The sequence below is a fragment of the Balaenoptera musculus genome, chromosome 11, assembly GCF_009873245.2.
Source record: "Balaenoptera musculus isolate JJ_BM4_2016_0621 chromosome 11, mBalMus1.pri.v3, whole genome shotgun sequence".
Classification (NCBI taxonomy): domain Eukaryota; kingdom Metazoa; phylum Chordata; class Mammalia; order Artiodactyla; family Balaenopteridae; genus Balaenoptera; species Balaenoptera musculus.
This window is the reverse complement of record NC_045795.1, coordinates 40,555,121-40,568,753: the sequence shown is the minus strand read 5'-3', so window position 1 is coordinate 40,568,753 and position 13,633 is coordinate 40,555,121. Positions and strand designations below refer to the sequence as shown.

Sequence of the window (13,633 nt, the reverse complement as noted above, 5' to 3'; positions counted from 1 at the left end):
CCGGGCGGGCTTGACCACGAGGTCCAGGGGCTCAGGACCAGGACCGCTGGGCTGGGGGGGTAGAGGGTGAAATGGGCCACTGTAGGCCTTGCTCCCTTCCCTGCAGGGCAACCAGCTGCGCAAAATGCTGCTGCAAAACTACCTCCAGAACCGGAAGTCCAGCTCGCGGGGGGACCTTCCAGACCCCATGGGCACCGGTCAGTACCGCGTCTCCCCTGCTTTGCCTCCGGGAGGCCCATTCGCTCTGGGCCCTTCCTTCCCCTCCCTCACCTGCTCCCCCTTAAGCGAGTTTGCCCACTCCAGGCCTGGATCAAGACTGGTCAGCGATCGCAGCCACCCAGTGCCGGCTGGACAAGGAGGGGGCCACCAAGCTGGTGTGTGACCTCATCACCAGCACCAAGAACGAGAAGATCTTCCAGGAGAGCATTGGCCTGGCCATCCGCCTGCTGGATGGTGGCAATACCGAGATCCAGGTGTGGAGGGGGGCGGGGCTGCGGGGGGCTCACCTCCTTGGGTGGTGCCCCCTGCTCAGGAGGGGGACAGTGTGCCAGTCCCCAGGCCACGGGGGTGGGGCTGCGGGGCTGGGTGCCGGCGGCCAGTGCGAGTCCGGCTACTCGTGGGAGGCTCTGCCTCCCGTATCTGCCCCCGTGTCACGTGGCCCTTTTCTATCCCGCACCCCCGCCCTGCTCCAGCCGGGCCTGGGCCTGTTGCCCATCATCCCGCCCCCTATTAGTCCACCATTCTTGCCTCTCAGCCTCTGCTCAGGTCTCCTTCCCTCCTCTTCCACATCCTCAGCTTTTGGTGTCCAAGTAAAGGCCTACTGTCTCCAAAAGCCCTCTCTGATTATTTTATCTCCATTCATTTATTTATTCATTCATTCATTCTTCCCGTAAGTCTGCATTTAGTGAGTGCCTTCTATGTGCCTGGCAGTGTTCTAGGCGCTAAGGATTCAGCAGTGAAGGAAAGAGACAAAACCCATGTTCTCTTGGTACTCGTATCCTAGTGGGGACAACCGTCCCTAACTGCAATCCCTACGTAATACGGAGAGCATGCTGGATGGTGATAATTCAGGCAGGGGGCTTCAGGAGTTCTGGGCCAGGGGTATCTTAGAAGGAGTGATGGGGAAGGCCCCTGAGAGGGGACCGTTTGAACGAGGACCCGGAAGTGAGCACGTGGAAAGGTGGGACAGGGCGCACGGGGCAGAGCCGGCAGCAGAAGGCCGTGAAGGGGAAGTGGCTGATGTGGCTGGAGGGGGTGGAGGAGGGGTGAGTGGTAGAAGCTGGGGTCAGGGAGGTGGCAGGTCATCACGTGGCCTCGTGGGCACTGTGGGCCCAGGCCTGCCCCTGGGGAAGATTCAGGGTTTTGAGCAGAGGAGGGACGTGACTTAGACTTCAGAGAGACCCCTCTAGCTGCTGTGTGGGGAACTGACGGAAGGTCAAGGGCAGATGTAGGTGGGTAGGAAGCTACTGCAGGCCTCCAGCATCACCGTCACTGGCCCTTCCTCCTCCACCTCTGCTGGTCCTGACTGCCCCCCACCCCAGCCTTAGGCGCAGGGCACAGGGGCGTCTCTGTCTCCGTCACCTTGTCCCTGCAGCACAGGATGGAGCCACCCGGGTCTCGCCGAGGGCTGCTTAGAGCCAGACCTGGTGCTGAGGCTGCCCCCCCTGTCTCACTGTCCACCTGCAGAAATCCTTCTACAACCTGATGACGAGCGACAAGAAGTCAGAGCGCTTCTTCAAGGTCCTGCACGACCGCATGAAGCGGGCCCAGCAGGAGACCAAGTCCACGGTGGCCGTCAACATGAGCGACCTGGGCAGCCAGCCACGTGAGGGCCGGGAGCCAGCAGACCCCACTGCCAAAGGTCAGGCTCAGAGGGTGCAGGATGAGTGGGGTCACGGGCCCCAGGGATGAGGACGTGGGCACAAGGCAAGGTGGGCAGGCTGGGGACTGAGGGTGGGAACGGAGGGTGAGGGTGAGGGTCTGGCTGCTCCCAGCAGCCCCAGCCTAACCAGGCCTCACCCTGCAGGCCGCATGGCCTCCTTCTGGATGCCCAGCTCCTCATCCCGCTATTCGCTGGGCCCCAGCCTGCGCCAGGGGCACGAGGTGGGCGAGCGCGTGCAGAGCAACGAGATGGGCACGTCCGTGCTCATCATGCAGCCCATCCTGCGCTTTCTGCAGCTGCTGTGCGAGAACCACAACCGGGACCTGCAGGTGAGGCCCTGCCCCACCTGACCCCGCCTCCCCGTTCCCGGCCCTGCCTCCCGACACCTGCCCCGCCTCCCCGGCCCTGCCCCACCTCCCGACCCCGCCCATACTCCGTGCCCTGCATCCGGCCTGGGCACCACTGCTCTGAGGCCAGCAAGGCCCCCACCCCTGCAGCCTGCAGCATCCCGGTCCCCAGGCGGGCCCCTCCCTCCCTGCTGCAGCGGTGCCACGCCCCCCCCTCCTGTGCTCTTCAGAACTTCCTGCGCTGCCAGAACAACAAGACCAACTACAACCTGGTGTGCGAGACTCTGCAGTTCCTGGACATCATGTGCGGCAGCACCACGGGCGGTCTGGGGCTGCTGGGGCTCTACATCAACGAGGACAACGTGGGCCTCGTCATCCAGACCCTTGAGACCCTCACCGAGTATTGCCAGGGCCCCTGCCACGAGAACCAGGTGAGCTGTCGGAGCGGCGCATGGCAGCGTGGACATGGGGGAGGATGGAGCAGGCCGGGCAGGAGACAGACCGAGGCCCCTGGAGCTGCCACGATTCTGAGGGGGCCCAGGCCCCGTGTCACCCCCCACCCCTGCCTCCCGCCAGACCTGCATCGTGACACACGAGTCCAATGGCATAGACATCATCACCGCGCTGATTCTCAATGACATCAGTCCCCTGTGCAAGTACCGTATGGACCTGGTGCTGCAACTCAAGGTGGGGCCCTTGGCAGCCCACGTGAGCATGCGTGGGTGTGCATGTGATGCGTGTGTTGAGTGTACATGCTGGTGTGTGTGATGTTAGCATTGTGTGTGTGTGTGCGGTGTGGGCATCACGTGTGCAATCATGGGTGACGTGCAGGTGTGTGATGTGTGCATGTTTGTACACACAAGTGCTTGTGTGAGCAAACGTGTTGGATGTACACTTGCTCTAGAAGCAGACATGTTCTGGGTTTATCCGAGGGCCTGCTGTGTCCGTGTGTGCTGTCTGGGGGGTGCACAGGGTGGGGGAAGGTGGCCTGTGGGTGGACTGGATACGCAGCACCCTGCTCACAGCAAGCCCTGGGGGTAAGTGGGGAACAAGAAGACCACGGGACTTACGGGCCAAGAGAGGCTGTTACGGAGTAGTCAGTGCAGGGGGTGGCGGGGGCCCTCAGACTGTGGCCTGTCCCTGCCTCCTCTCCCCCAGGACAACGCCTCCAAGCTGCTCCTGGCTCTGATGGAGAGCCGGCACGACAGTGAAAACGCCGAGCGCATCCTCATCAGCCTGCGGCCCCAGGAGCTGGTGAGGCTGGGCTGGCGGTCAGGTGGGGAGGCGGACCAGGTGGGATGTGCGGGGCTGGGGATCAGAGCCCAGCCTGCCCTACGCCCCAGGAAGAGGGCATTCAGCAGCCCCTGCCCCGGCAGGTGGACGTCATCAAGAAGGCCTACCTGCAGGAGGAGGAGCGTGAGAACTCGGACGTGAGCCCACGTGAAGTGGGCCACAATATCTACATCCTGGCGCTGCAGGTACCGGCCCCACCCCACGGCCCCGCCCTAGCGGCCACGCCCCCACCGGCGACCCCGACCCAGTGACTCTGCGCTGCCATCTCACTCAGCTCTCCAGGCACAACAAGCAGCTGCAACACCTGCTGAAGCCCGTGAAGCGCATCCAAGAGGAGGAGGCCGAGGGCATCTCTTCCATGGTGGGGGCCCAGAGGATGGGGCTGGGCGTGGGGCGGGGCTGGGCGGGAGATTGGATGGGATGGTATTGGGGGTGCGGCTAGGAGTTGGAGGACATGGCTATGACTCGGGGGCGGGGCTGAGGGCAGAGCTGAGACCTCAGATCCTGGCTGGAATCTGGGATGAGGCTGGGGGCGGGGCCAGGAACTTAGGGCAGACCTGTGGCCCAAGGCCTTGGCTTGAACCTGAGCAAAGAGCGAGCTCAGAATTGGGGGGCGGGGCTGAGGACCGGTGGGAGCCGGTTTGGTGGCCAGGGATGTAACCGGGACAGAGGAGTGGGAGCAAGGCTGCGGTGTGGGTCTGGGGCGTCTGGAAGCCTGGAGCAGGACCTAGGGGTGCACCTGGGCAGGACTGTGGAGGGTGCTGACTGTCCTATAGGATTGTCTCCCACTTTGGGGCTGGGTCTGGTCTAGCTGGGGGTCACTCAGTGGGGTGTAGTTCAGAGCTGGGCCCCAGCATGGAGGTGGGGGCGGGCCTGACCTCGGCATCCCCCCCCGCCTCCAGCTCAGCCTCAACAACAAGCAGCTGTCGCAGATGCTCAAGTCCTCAGCACCGGCACAGGAGGAGGAGGAGGACCCCCTGGCCTACTATGAGAACCACACGTCTCAGATAGAGGTGGGACCCAAGAACAGCTGGGGGCCGCGAGTGAGGGCTGGGGCCTCGGGGACCACGGCTCAGATGTGACCAGGTGCCCGTGTGCGTCCAGATCGTGCGGCAGGACCGCAGCATGGAGCAGATCGTGTTCCCGGTGCCCGGCATCTGCCAGTTCCTGACGGAGGAGACCAAGCACCGGCTCTTCACCACCACCGAGCAGGACGAGCAGGGCAGCAAAGTGAGCGACTTCTTCGACCAGTCCTCCTTCCTGCACAACGAGATGGAGTGGCAGCGCAAGCTCCGCAGTGAGGACCCCGCGGGCCGGCAGGAGGGCGGGGGTGGGGGCTGGAGCTGCTCACTGATGCCCCAGATGCCTCCCTCGCCTACTGGTGGGGGTCCCACCCCTGCCCCAAGGAGGGCTCTGATCACGTTTTCCTCCTGAAGTGGGGCCTGGAGCATGTGCAGGCTCTGCGGCCTGGTATGGGGTGGGCAGGTGGTGTTAATCAGGGGCCCCCCCCTTACCCTGGCCCCGCCACCTCCTCCCCCAGGCATGCCACTCATCTACTGGTTCTCCCGCCGCATGACCCTGTGGGGCAGCATCTCCTTCAACCTGGCGGTTTTTATCAACATCATCATCGCCTTCTTCTACCCCTACGTGGAGGGCGCATCCACAGGTGAGGACGCAGGGCTGGCAGGTGGCGGCCCTGAGCCTTCCATGCTCCCTCCTCTGATGTGAGCTGGCCAGGCTCTGAGGGGACTGGATGCAGAGTGGGGAGAAGCACCCCCTTCACTGGCCTCTGGGTTCTGCACCTCATCACGGGAATGGATAGGGTCCTTGACCTCTGGAGACAGCACACACACATACAAGGCAGAGACCAGTTAACGGTAGCAGCAGATGGAGAGGACCTCCTACCTTAGGCCTCCAGATGCAGGTGTGATGGGCAGGGCCCTACAGCCAGGTGAGCAGGAACTTACAGGGAAGGCTCCCAGAAAGGGGTAGCTTCTTGGGGTCTGTTGGGTGGGTGGGCTTGAGCAAGCCGCCCTATCCCTGCTCCCTGGCCCCCAGGTGTGCTGGGCTCCCCCCTCATCTCGCTGCTGTTCTGGATCCTCATCTGCTTCTCCATCGCGGCCCTGTTCACCAAGCGCTATAGCATCCGCCCCCTCATCGTGGCGCTCATCCTGCGCTCCATCTACTACCTGGGCATTGGGCCCACGCTCAACATCCTGGGTGCCCTCAACGTGAGTGCCAGAGGACCCCCACCGCCCACCCCCAACCCCTCCTGGGCTTGTCACGCAGCTGGACCTGAAGCTGTCCTGCTGCTCTGCCCTTTCCTCCTGGCCCCTGTGTTGGGACCCCAAGCTCATTATAGACCCGAGGTTGGGACCACTCTGTGTCTCCTCTTTCCCCTGGACAACTCGGGGCAGCAGGCACTCAGAGCCAGCCAGCCAGGAGCCGCTTTGGAGCACCAGCGTCAGGGCTGCTGGGTTCCCAGTGTGAGTTGTGCGCTGCCCGAAGGCACATTGAGGACATCAAAGGTTTATGTGTTATGACAGTTTCCTGACAGGTAGAAATAAAGTGTCTCGAGCACGTGGGGGGTGCCTTTTCCTAACTTACCTAGTCACCATAAAGGCTAAGGACGGTCTTCTCTGACCCGTTCTCCTTTATCTGCATCTCACTTTCTTCCTGGAGCTGGGGACCCAAGGGGCTTCTCCTCTATTCTAGTCCCAGAAGCCCAGATGCATTTCAAGAAGCACTTTCATTAAGGCTGTGTTTGCCAGGCTGAGCAGGACCAGCTCAGATCCACTCCCCTGAAGACCCAGCCTTCGCCTCGGCTCTAGGCACCGGCTGGGCCTGGCAACAGGGGTGGAGATTCAGGGTGGGTAGTAGGGCACTGACCCCCATGCCCTGCACTTGCCCACAGCTGACCAACAAGATCGTGTTCGTGGTGAGCTTCGTGGGCAACCGTGGCACCTTCATCCGGGGCTATAAGGCCATGGTCATGGACATGGAGTTCCTGTACCACGTCGGCTACATCCTGACGAGTGTCCTGGGCCTCTTTGCCCATGAGCTCTTCTACAGCATCCTGGTGAGGCCTGGGTGGGGCTGGGCAGGGGCAGGGGCAGGCAGCTGGGGCTTCCTGCCAGTTGCTAACAGTTCCCCAGCCCCAGGCCTCTTGCTGCTGGGCTGGGAGGAGTGGATTTCCAGTGTCCTCCTCCGCTGGACCCCAGCCTGGCCTTCAAGGCCCTGATATCTACTCATGGCCCCATCTCCCCTGTACAGTGGGGGTCCAAGCCTGGACTCTTGAGCCAGACCATCTGGGTTTGCATTCCCAGTGTGGCCCCTCCTAGCTGTGTAACTTTGGGCAGGTTTCTTAACTGCCCGTGCTTCAGTTTCCTCATCTGTAAAATGAGGATAATTAAAGGCACCTGCCCTCTAGAATAATTGTGAGGATGAAGTGAGCTAACACACAACAGTTGTGTAGAGTGTGTCCTGGCACGTAGCAAGCACACTGTAAGTGTTGGCCATCCTTCTCCTGCTGCGTGTGGTATGCGCTGCCCATTCCACCCTCTAGCCTTCCCCTGGACCTCTCCGTTTCCTGGGCCTTGGAACTCCAGGTTCCTTGGAGACGACGGCCCCAACAGGCCTGCCAGCCTGGTTCCTCCTGCCCAAGAGCAGACGCCGCTGGGGGAGGCGGGGGGAACCACTGGTAGGCAGGTAGCCCGTGGGTCCAGCGGCGGCCCCATCTCTGTCCTGCAGCTCTTTGACCTCATCTACCGCGAAGAGACACTGTTCAATGTCATCAAGAGTGTGACCCGCAACGGCCGCTCCATCCTGCTCACCGCCCTACTGGCCCTCATCCTGGTCTACCTCTTCTCCATTGTTGGCTTCCTCTTCCTCAAGGATGACTTCATTCTCGAGGTCGACCGGCTGCCCGGCAACCACTCCAGAGGTCTGGGGGTGCCTCTCCTGGGCAGGCGTGTGGGGATGAGGGGCCTGCACAAGTGGCTGGAGTCGGGACCAGGGCCTGGAAGTGCTTATCCCATCAGGCCCCCTGCCTCAGTTTCTCCTCTTGAGTTCTGGGTGGGGGTCTAGCTCACTGCCTCCCTCTTCCCTGGACAGACTGAGGGAGTGGGAGCACCTTGGGTCGCTCTTGTTTGAAGACCCCGTGGTTCATGTTAAACTCGGTACTTGTGGGAGCTGCCGGTGCGCCAGGGCTAGGGGTGCAGACCCCCCTCCCGGCCCTTGGAGCACAGCCCGGCGGGGGCAGGTACATGGAGACCCTTCACTGTAGCCAGGCAGTGGGGAACTGGTAGGATCAGGGCAGGCTTCCTGGAGGATGTGATGTTGGGGCCAGAGCTGGGGAGATGATGAGGACAGTCCTTGGACCTCCTGATTTTGATCCTGTCCCCTCCAGCCAGCCCCCTGGGGATGCCACATGGAGCTGCCACATTTGTGGACACATGCAGTGGGGACAACATGGACTGTGTCTCAGGGGTCGTGGTGCCCGAGGTCCTGGCAGGTGAGGGCAGTGCGTCCTGGGAGTCAGGTGCGGTGGGGGCAGAGGCAGGTGGCCTGGCCCGGGGCTAAGCACGTGCTCTGCTTGCAGAGGATGAGGAGCTGGACAGCACGGAGCGGGCCTGTGACACCCTGCTCATGTGCATCGTCACCGTCATGAACCACGGGCTGCGCAATGGTGGTGGTGTGGGTGACATTCTCCGCAAGCCCTCCAAGGACGTGAGTGCCCCCTGCCCCCTCCCCAGTCCACGGGGGCCCAGCCCAGCCCTCAGGTCATGGCCGGCAGAGCAGCTTGGCCTCCCTCCATCTTCAGGGTTGCGAGTCCCTGCACCTTTGCGTCCCCTTCTCCCCGCTGTCCCGCCCAGTCCCGTGCGGTTACGGTGTAGCTGAGCTATCCAGGCCCCTGTCTACCCAGGCATCCCCACCAGCTCACTGCAGATGCTCTGAGGAAAGACCTTGGCACCCGGCTTTCCCAGGCTAGGGAAGCCGTGAGTCAGACAGCGGGCGGGTCCCCGGCCACAGCGGCTTCATCTGAGAGGCAGAGCCCTGGCCCGCAGCCAGGGTAGGCAGGGTGGGGAAGCCGGCTGGCTCCATAAGGAGGCCTCAGGGTTTGGCTCGGGCAGCCCCACGTTCTCAGAATGTCAGCCTGTCCCTAGTGGCACAAGGGCGAGAAGCTGCTCCTTGGCCAGAGGGTTTCTAGAACGAGTGAGACCAGGTGTCCTGAGGGCAGGCAGAGGAGTTCAGAGCTGCTCTTCCCCTAACCAGCAGTCAGGGGCGGGCCATGCCCGCAGGCCTGGCTCCCCACGCCAGACTCCTCGAGGGCCTCTTCCCGGCCGCTGAGTCCTCATCCACACTCAGGGCCTCTGATTGTGATTCTCGTTCTGTGCGGTGAGGCTGGGTCCTCTCTGCCATCTTCAGTGCCCTGGGAGCCAGAGGCCCTTATTCCCTTCAGATGGGGGCTGCTGACCCCAGCCTCCCTGCCTTGCCCCCCCGTAGGAGTCTCTCTTCCCGGCCCGCGTGGTCTATGACCTCCTGTTCTTCTTCATTGTCATCATCATCGTGCTGAACCTCATCTTTGGGGTGATTATCGACACCTTTGCCGACTTGCGCAGTGAGAAGCAGAAGAAGGAAGAAATTCTCAAGACCACGTGCTTCATCTGTGGTGAGGCTGGGCTCCTGCCTGAGGAGGCCGTGGCCGTCGTCGGCCTCAGTCTGGCCCTTCCCAGATTCCTGTGGCCGCTGGGGAGCCCTGCCCTGGGGCCGACGGCTTGGTGGCTGTTCGCTCATCCCAGAACCGGGGAGAACAGGACCCTGCCCGAACTTGGAGTCATAGAAGGGAGTGGGAAAGGGCCTCAGAAATCCTCCCTTTAAACTCTCTGGGTCTCAGATGAGGAACGAGCCTGGTCAGTGGCCTCAAACCTCTGGTCTCAGTCCAGGGCCTTTCTCCCCACCCCCTAGGTATGAAGTGCAGGTCCCCTCACAGCCACTGCAGGCAAAGAAGCAGGTGGGCCCCTGTAGGACAGGACCCTCATCCAAGCTTTTCCGGCTCCCCAGCCCCCGGGATCCTGGCGTCTGCTCCCATGGTCCCCTCTGTGCTGCGGCAGGGCGGGGGCTCCATGGCTGTGTGACCGCTGCTTTAAATAGAAGTGACCTAAAGAGCCCAGAGTGGGCTGTCGCCTGCATTCATCAGAACTTTCAGCCCAAGAACAATGTCCCCACTGCATCGGGAGGCTGTGCCTGCCCACCGGGTCTCTTGGAGGCGGGGGAGGGGGTGTACCCTCACCCCCACCTCCTGCCTCCGCAGGTCTGGAGAGGGACAAGTTTGACAACAAGACGGTGTCATTTGAGGAGCACATCAAGTTCGAGCACAACATGTGGAACTACCTGTACTTCATTGTGCTGGTCCGTGTGAAGAACAAGACGGACTACACAGGGCCCGAGAGCTACGTGGCCCAGATGATCAAGGTGTGGGCCCTGGAGGGGGGGGGTCAGGACAGCTGTGGACACTTGTTAAGAGGCAGCAGGGGACAAGGAACAGCTGGAGCCGACCTCGCTACTCGGGAGCCCCGCCAGCTGCTGTGCTGCAGGGGGGGCCTCCGGAAAAGAGCCCCCAGAGGACGCGCGTGGTGTCCGGGGCCCGTGGGTGCCTGATGCGAGGCGGCCCTGCTTGTGGCGGCTGCTCAGTGGCCCTTTCTGAGGGGCCTTTTCTAGCTGGGCGAGAGGGAGGGCAGCTTTCTGAAGCCTGGGTGGTCGCAGGCCAAGAGGGCGCCTGGATGAACTTTAAACTGTCAAACTTAGGATAAATCAACCATCACTCCAATGCAGGAGCGAAGGGAGTGCAGGCAGTGAGTAATAAAAGTCTGGGAGCATTTAGGGTAAAGGATGCCCATCAGTCCCATCAGACGTAGTGCATCTTTAGATTATTGCACATTAGAGAAAATGCAGCCTAAAGGGAAAGACAGGTGGGGAGGGGGATCTATATGTCTTTTGAGTCTGTATTTGGATTGGTCTTTGAGTGCAGGTATTACCTGTTGATCTGAGAATTCAGAGCCACAAGGAACCAGAAAGCTGCTCGGTGTCCCCTCCCGCTCTGCCTCTGTCCCGGGAAACGTGGCTTTGCCTCATGTGTCAGATGCCAGCCACCCTCAGCAGAGCCCTGCTCCCTCAACGCACCATGTGTCTGACGCGCATCTTCCTGGGGTGTGGGGCGTGCTGTCTGGGCGGGAGGAAGGAAGGAAGGAAGGGAGGGAGGAGAGGCAGGGTCTGGGTGCAGAGGCCTGCCTTCCACCGCTCGCAGGGTGTTTGTTAGGAGAGTAAACAGGTGGTGTTGGTACCAGTGGGAGACTCAGGCTAACGGAAATTGGCCTCAGTGCTGTGGCCTCCTCGCCCGCTCAGGGTCACTGCCAGCTCACTCTGGCCCTGGGGAGGACCCAGGTCAATTCAGATTTTCCCATGACACATCCCTGGGGAGTAATCTGGCCAAGGGTGTGGTAGCAGGCTCCCCCCACACAACTGCTTTTCTAAACAAGGCCTTCCTAGGCTGGACCCAAGCTCGCTCACCCCACTGGTGATGTTTTTCAGAACAAGAACCTGGACTGGTTCCCCCGGATGCGGGCCATGTCACTGGTGAGCAACGAGGGGGAGGGGGAGCAGAACGAGATCCGGATTCTTCAGGACAAGCTCAACTCCACCATGAAGCTGGTGTCCCACCTCACTGCCCAGCTCAACGAGCTCAAGGAGCAGGTGTGCCCCTAGCCCTGTCCTGGCAGCACACCGGCAGCCTCAGGGCCTGCCTGGTGGTGTGGGGGAGGGTGTTGGGGCCTTCACGCTCCCCCTGCCCCCTTTCCTGCTGGTTCCTGTTCTTTTCCCCTCTGTGGAAAGCTAGACGGGGTCGTGGCCCCTATCCTCGTACCCCAGAAAGGCAGGGCTGAGCGGAACCTCGTGCTGGTGTGGGGCCTCCCTTGCTCTAGCGAGTCCCCCTCCGGCGTTGACTGGTGACGGGGAGGGTAAGGCCTCTTTCCGCTTCTCAAGAAAGAGCCCCTCTTGCCCAGAGCATCCTCCGCTCCATCTGGCAGTGACTAAATGAAATCGGCAGCCCCTCTTTTAGGTGGGGTGCTTTCCCAGCTGCACCAAATCAGTGGTTTGTGACGCGCTGAGGACAAGGGTTTGGGGCTGACATCCCTGCTACACCCTGGGGGCGCCTCGGCCTGCCGCCAGGGCTGAACCGCAGCTGGGGGGAGGGTGGGCTCTGGGCGGCCTGATCCAACCTGACGGCATCTGTTTAAATCTAGATGACAGAGCAGCGGAAACGCAGGCAACGCCTGGGCTTCGTGGATGTCCAGAACTGCATGAGCCGCTGAGTGGAGCCATGGAAGGCCCGTCAGGCCACATGCGACACTGGAGAGCTGAGAGTGGGAACACCGCCCCTCAAGGCCAGGTGCCCACCCAACCCCCAGCTCCACCTCTGCCAGACCCCGCCCCAGGCGAGCGTAGACTCTGACCAGCCTAGAGGGGAAACTAGAGCTGACAGTCCTGCCCAGACCAAGCTCTTAAAAAAAACCTCAGAAACTCAGTGGGACTCGGCTTACCTTAATGCCTAAGTCCTCTTAAAGGACTATTGCTTTGTCCCTTAAAGCAATGACTGATGTGCCTTTGTATTCCTCCTGGTGGGTGATTAGGAGTGGGGTCTCCTTTTTATTCCAAGCACTACATTTTGGTTACTGCCACCTCTGGAGGGGCGCGGTGATGCTGTCGCTAGTGATTTTAGGGCTTTGTTTTTGTTATTTAACTTATTCACGGTGCCAGGCTCAGCCCTGGCCAGGGCCGTGCGGCCCCCCTGTGCCTCAGAACTGCCGTGTACAGTGCGTAGACCACAGTGTCCGAGTCCATGCCACCCCCTCCGCACGGCCCCGGCTGGACTGGTGACCATAGGCTTGGTCCTGAGACCTGCCTCCTCCTGGGCCTCCTGGGGAAGAGTCACACGCCCAGGTGACAGGGCCGGGGCGTGTTAACAGGGGCTGGTTTTGACTGCTTGTGTTTTCTCCTTTCGGTGTAATGTTTTACAAATCCTTTGGCCCGAGAACTAATATGTTAATTACCTTAAATAAATTAATAAATCTAGTCCATTAGAAAGGGAGGCTGGCTCCCGTGCTCCCCAGGGGCTGGGGTGGGTGGCAACGTGGCGCTGGCAGAGGACAGAATACGAGCCCTGCCTGCTGGCCTAACCTTGGGCTCTTGGGAGATGCTGAATGCCATCCTGTCTTGCAGCGATTCCGGGACAGAACTGTACTACGGGATAACTGGTTTCTATCATAATCCTATGAATTTTATTTTATGCACTTCAAAACACAGTGAGGAGTCCAGGTACAATGAGGTTAAGAACCCACTTCCACTTCTTCCCAACAAGGGGTGCTGTTGGCCCTGCCCTACCCCTTCTCTCAGCTCTCTTCTTGACAAGAAACCTGAAGTAGGGAATGTAAACGCCTACTGGTAAGAGCTAAGGTTCCGTGGAGTAATAAGGTGACCCTGTGTGTGTCCCCGGCCAGGGTAGGGGGCCTGCCATGTGGCCTCCCATAGAACCTGCCCCGAGTGCTGAAGCCGACTCAAGCCGAGGCCCTGCCTGGCCTGTTGGTAGCTCTACTCTGCCCCTTAAGCCAACTTGGAACATGGCTTTTCTGCAAGGTCAGGGGTAGAGGACTGAGCTCTGGCCTTCTGAGTCAGTGGGGAGGAGGGCCAAGCAGGCTTTTCTCATCCCTCTGTCATACACCTCCTGCTGCTTTCTGTTTGCAACAGGACGTCTTCTTCAGTACTGACCGCTATTTTTGGCTCTCTCCCAGGAGCTCCTACAACAAAAGGGAGCCTGTGAATCTTGCCAGGAGCCAGACAGACCTCTGTTGGCAGGTGGGGCTCCTGTGGCCGTGCAGGAAGCACCTTGCCCAGAGGCCCCGTCACCTTCCCTTCTCAGGCCCAGACGGAGACCCACACTTCCTCTCCTGGAGGACATCCTAGCCTGACTGGTGGGCGGGCGGATGCTCAACTGGCGTCCCTCCTCAGGCCAGAGCTTTCTTTAGAGCAACAAGGGCTTCCTTTCTTGTGAAGGCCA

At 61.1% G+C, this 13,633-nt stretch overlaps 1 protein-coding gene across 4 annotated transcripts in view; it reads left to right on the top strand.

Moving 5' to 3' along the window:
- The window catches only part of ITPR3 (inositol 1,4,5-trisphosphate receptor type 3), a 67,055-nt gene extending 53,514 nt beyond the window's left edge, over window positions 1-13,541 (top strand). For 2 of the 4 annotated variants that reach the window (XM_036867858.1, XM_036867860.1), the window contains 21 exons: window positions 86-197; window positions 304-473; window positions 1,687-1,861; window positions 2,027-2,211; window positions 2,460-2,660; window positions 2,806-2,916; window positions 3,388-3,483; window positions 3,606-3,707; window positions 3,797-3,883; window positions 4,425-4,535; window positions 4,627-4,819; window positions 5,063-5,188; window positions 5,581-5,753; window positions 6,437-6,601; window positions 7,273-7,465; window positions 7,931-8,035; window positions 8,123-8,250; window positions 9,028-9,193; window positions 9,836-9,996; window positions 11,113-11,274; window positions 11,823-13,541. In XM_036867858.1, coding sequence (XP_036723753.1) covers window positions 86-197; window positions 304-473; window positions 1,687-1,861; window positions 2,027-2,211; window positions 2,460-2,660; window positions 2,806-2,916; window positions 3,388-3,483; window positions 3,606-3,707; window positions 3,797-3,883; window positions 4,425-4,535; window positions 4,627-4,819; window positions 5,063-5,188; window positions 5,581-5,753; window positions 6,437-6,601; window positions 7,273-7,465; window positions 7,931-8,035; window positions 8,123-8,250; window positions 9,028-9,193; window positions 9,836-9,996; window positions 11,113-11,274; window positions 11,823-11,891 — 2,991 coding nt within the window. In that variant the 3' untranslated portion in view covers window positions 11,892-13,541. Of the gene's footprint in view, window positions 1-85; window positions 198-303; window positions 474-1,686; window positions 1,862-2,026; window positions 2,212-2,459; window positions 2,661-2,805; window positions 2,917-3,387; window positions 3,484-3,605; window positions 3,708-3,796; window positions 3,884-4,424; window positions 4,536-4,626; window positions 4,820-5,062; window positions 5,189-5,580; window positions 5,754-6,436; window positions 6,602-7,272; window positions 7,466-7,930; window positions 8,036-8,122; window positions 8,251-9,027; window positions 9,194-9,835; window positions 9,997-11,112; window positions 11,275-11,822 lie in introns of those variants that run through there. The other 2 variants (XM_036867859.1, XR_005021725.1) reach the window with 2 other exon arrangements.
- The last annotated feature ends 92 nt before the right edge of the window (window positions 13,542-13,633 follow it).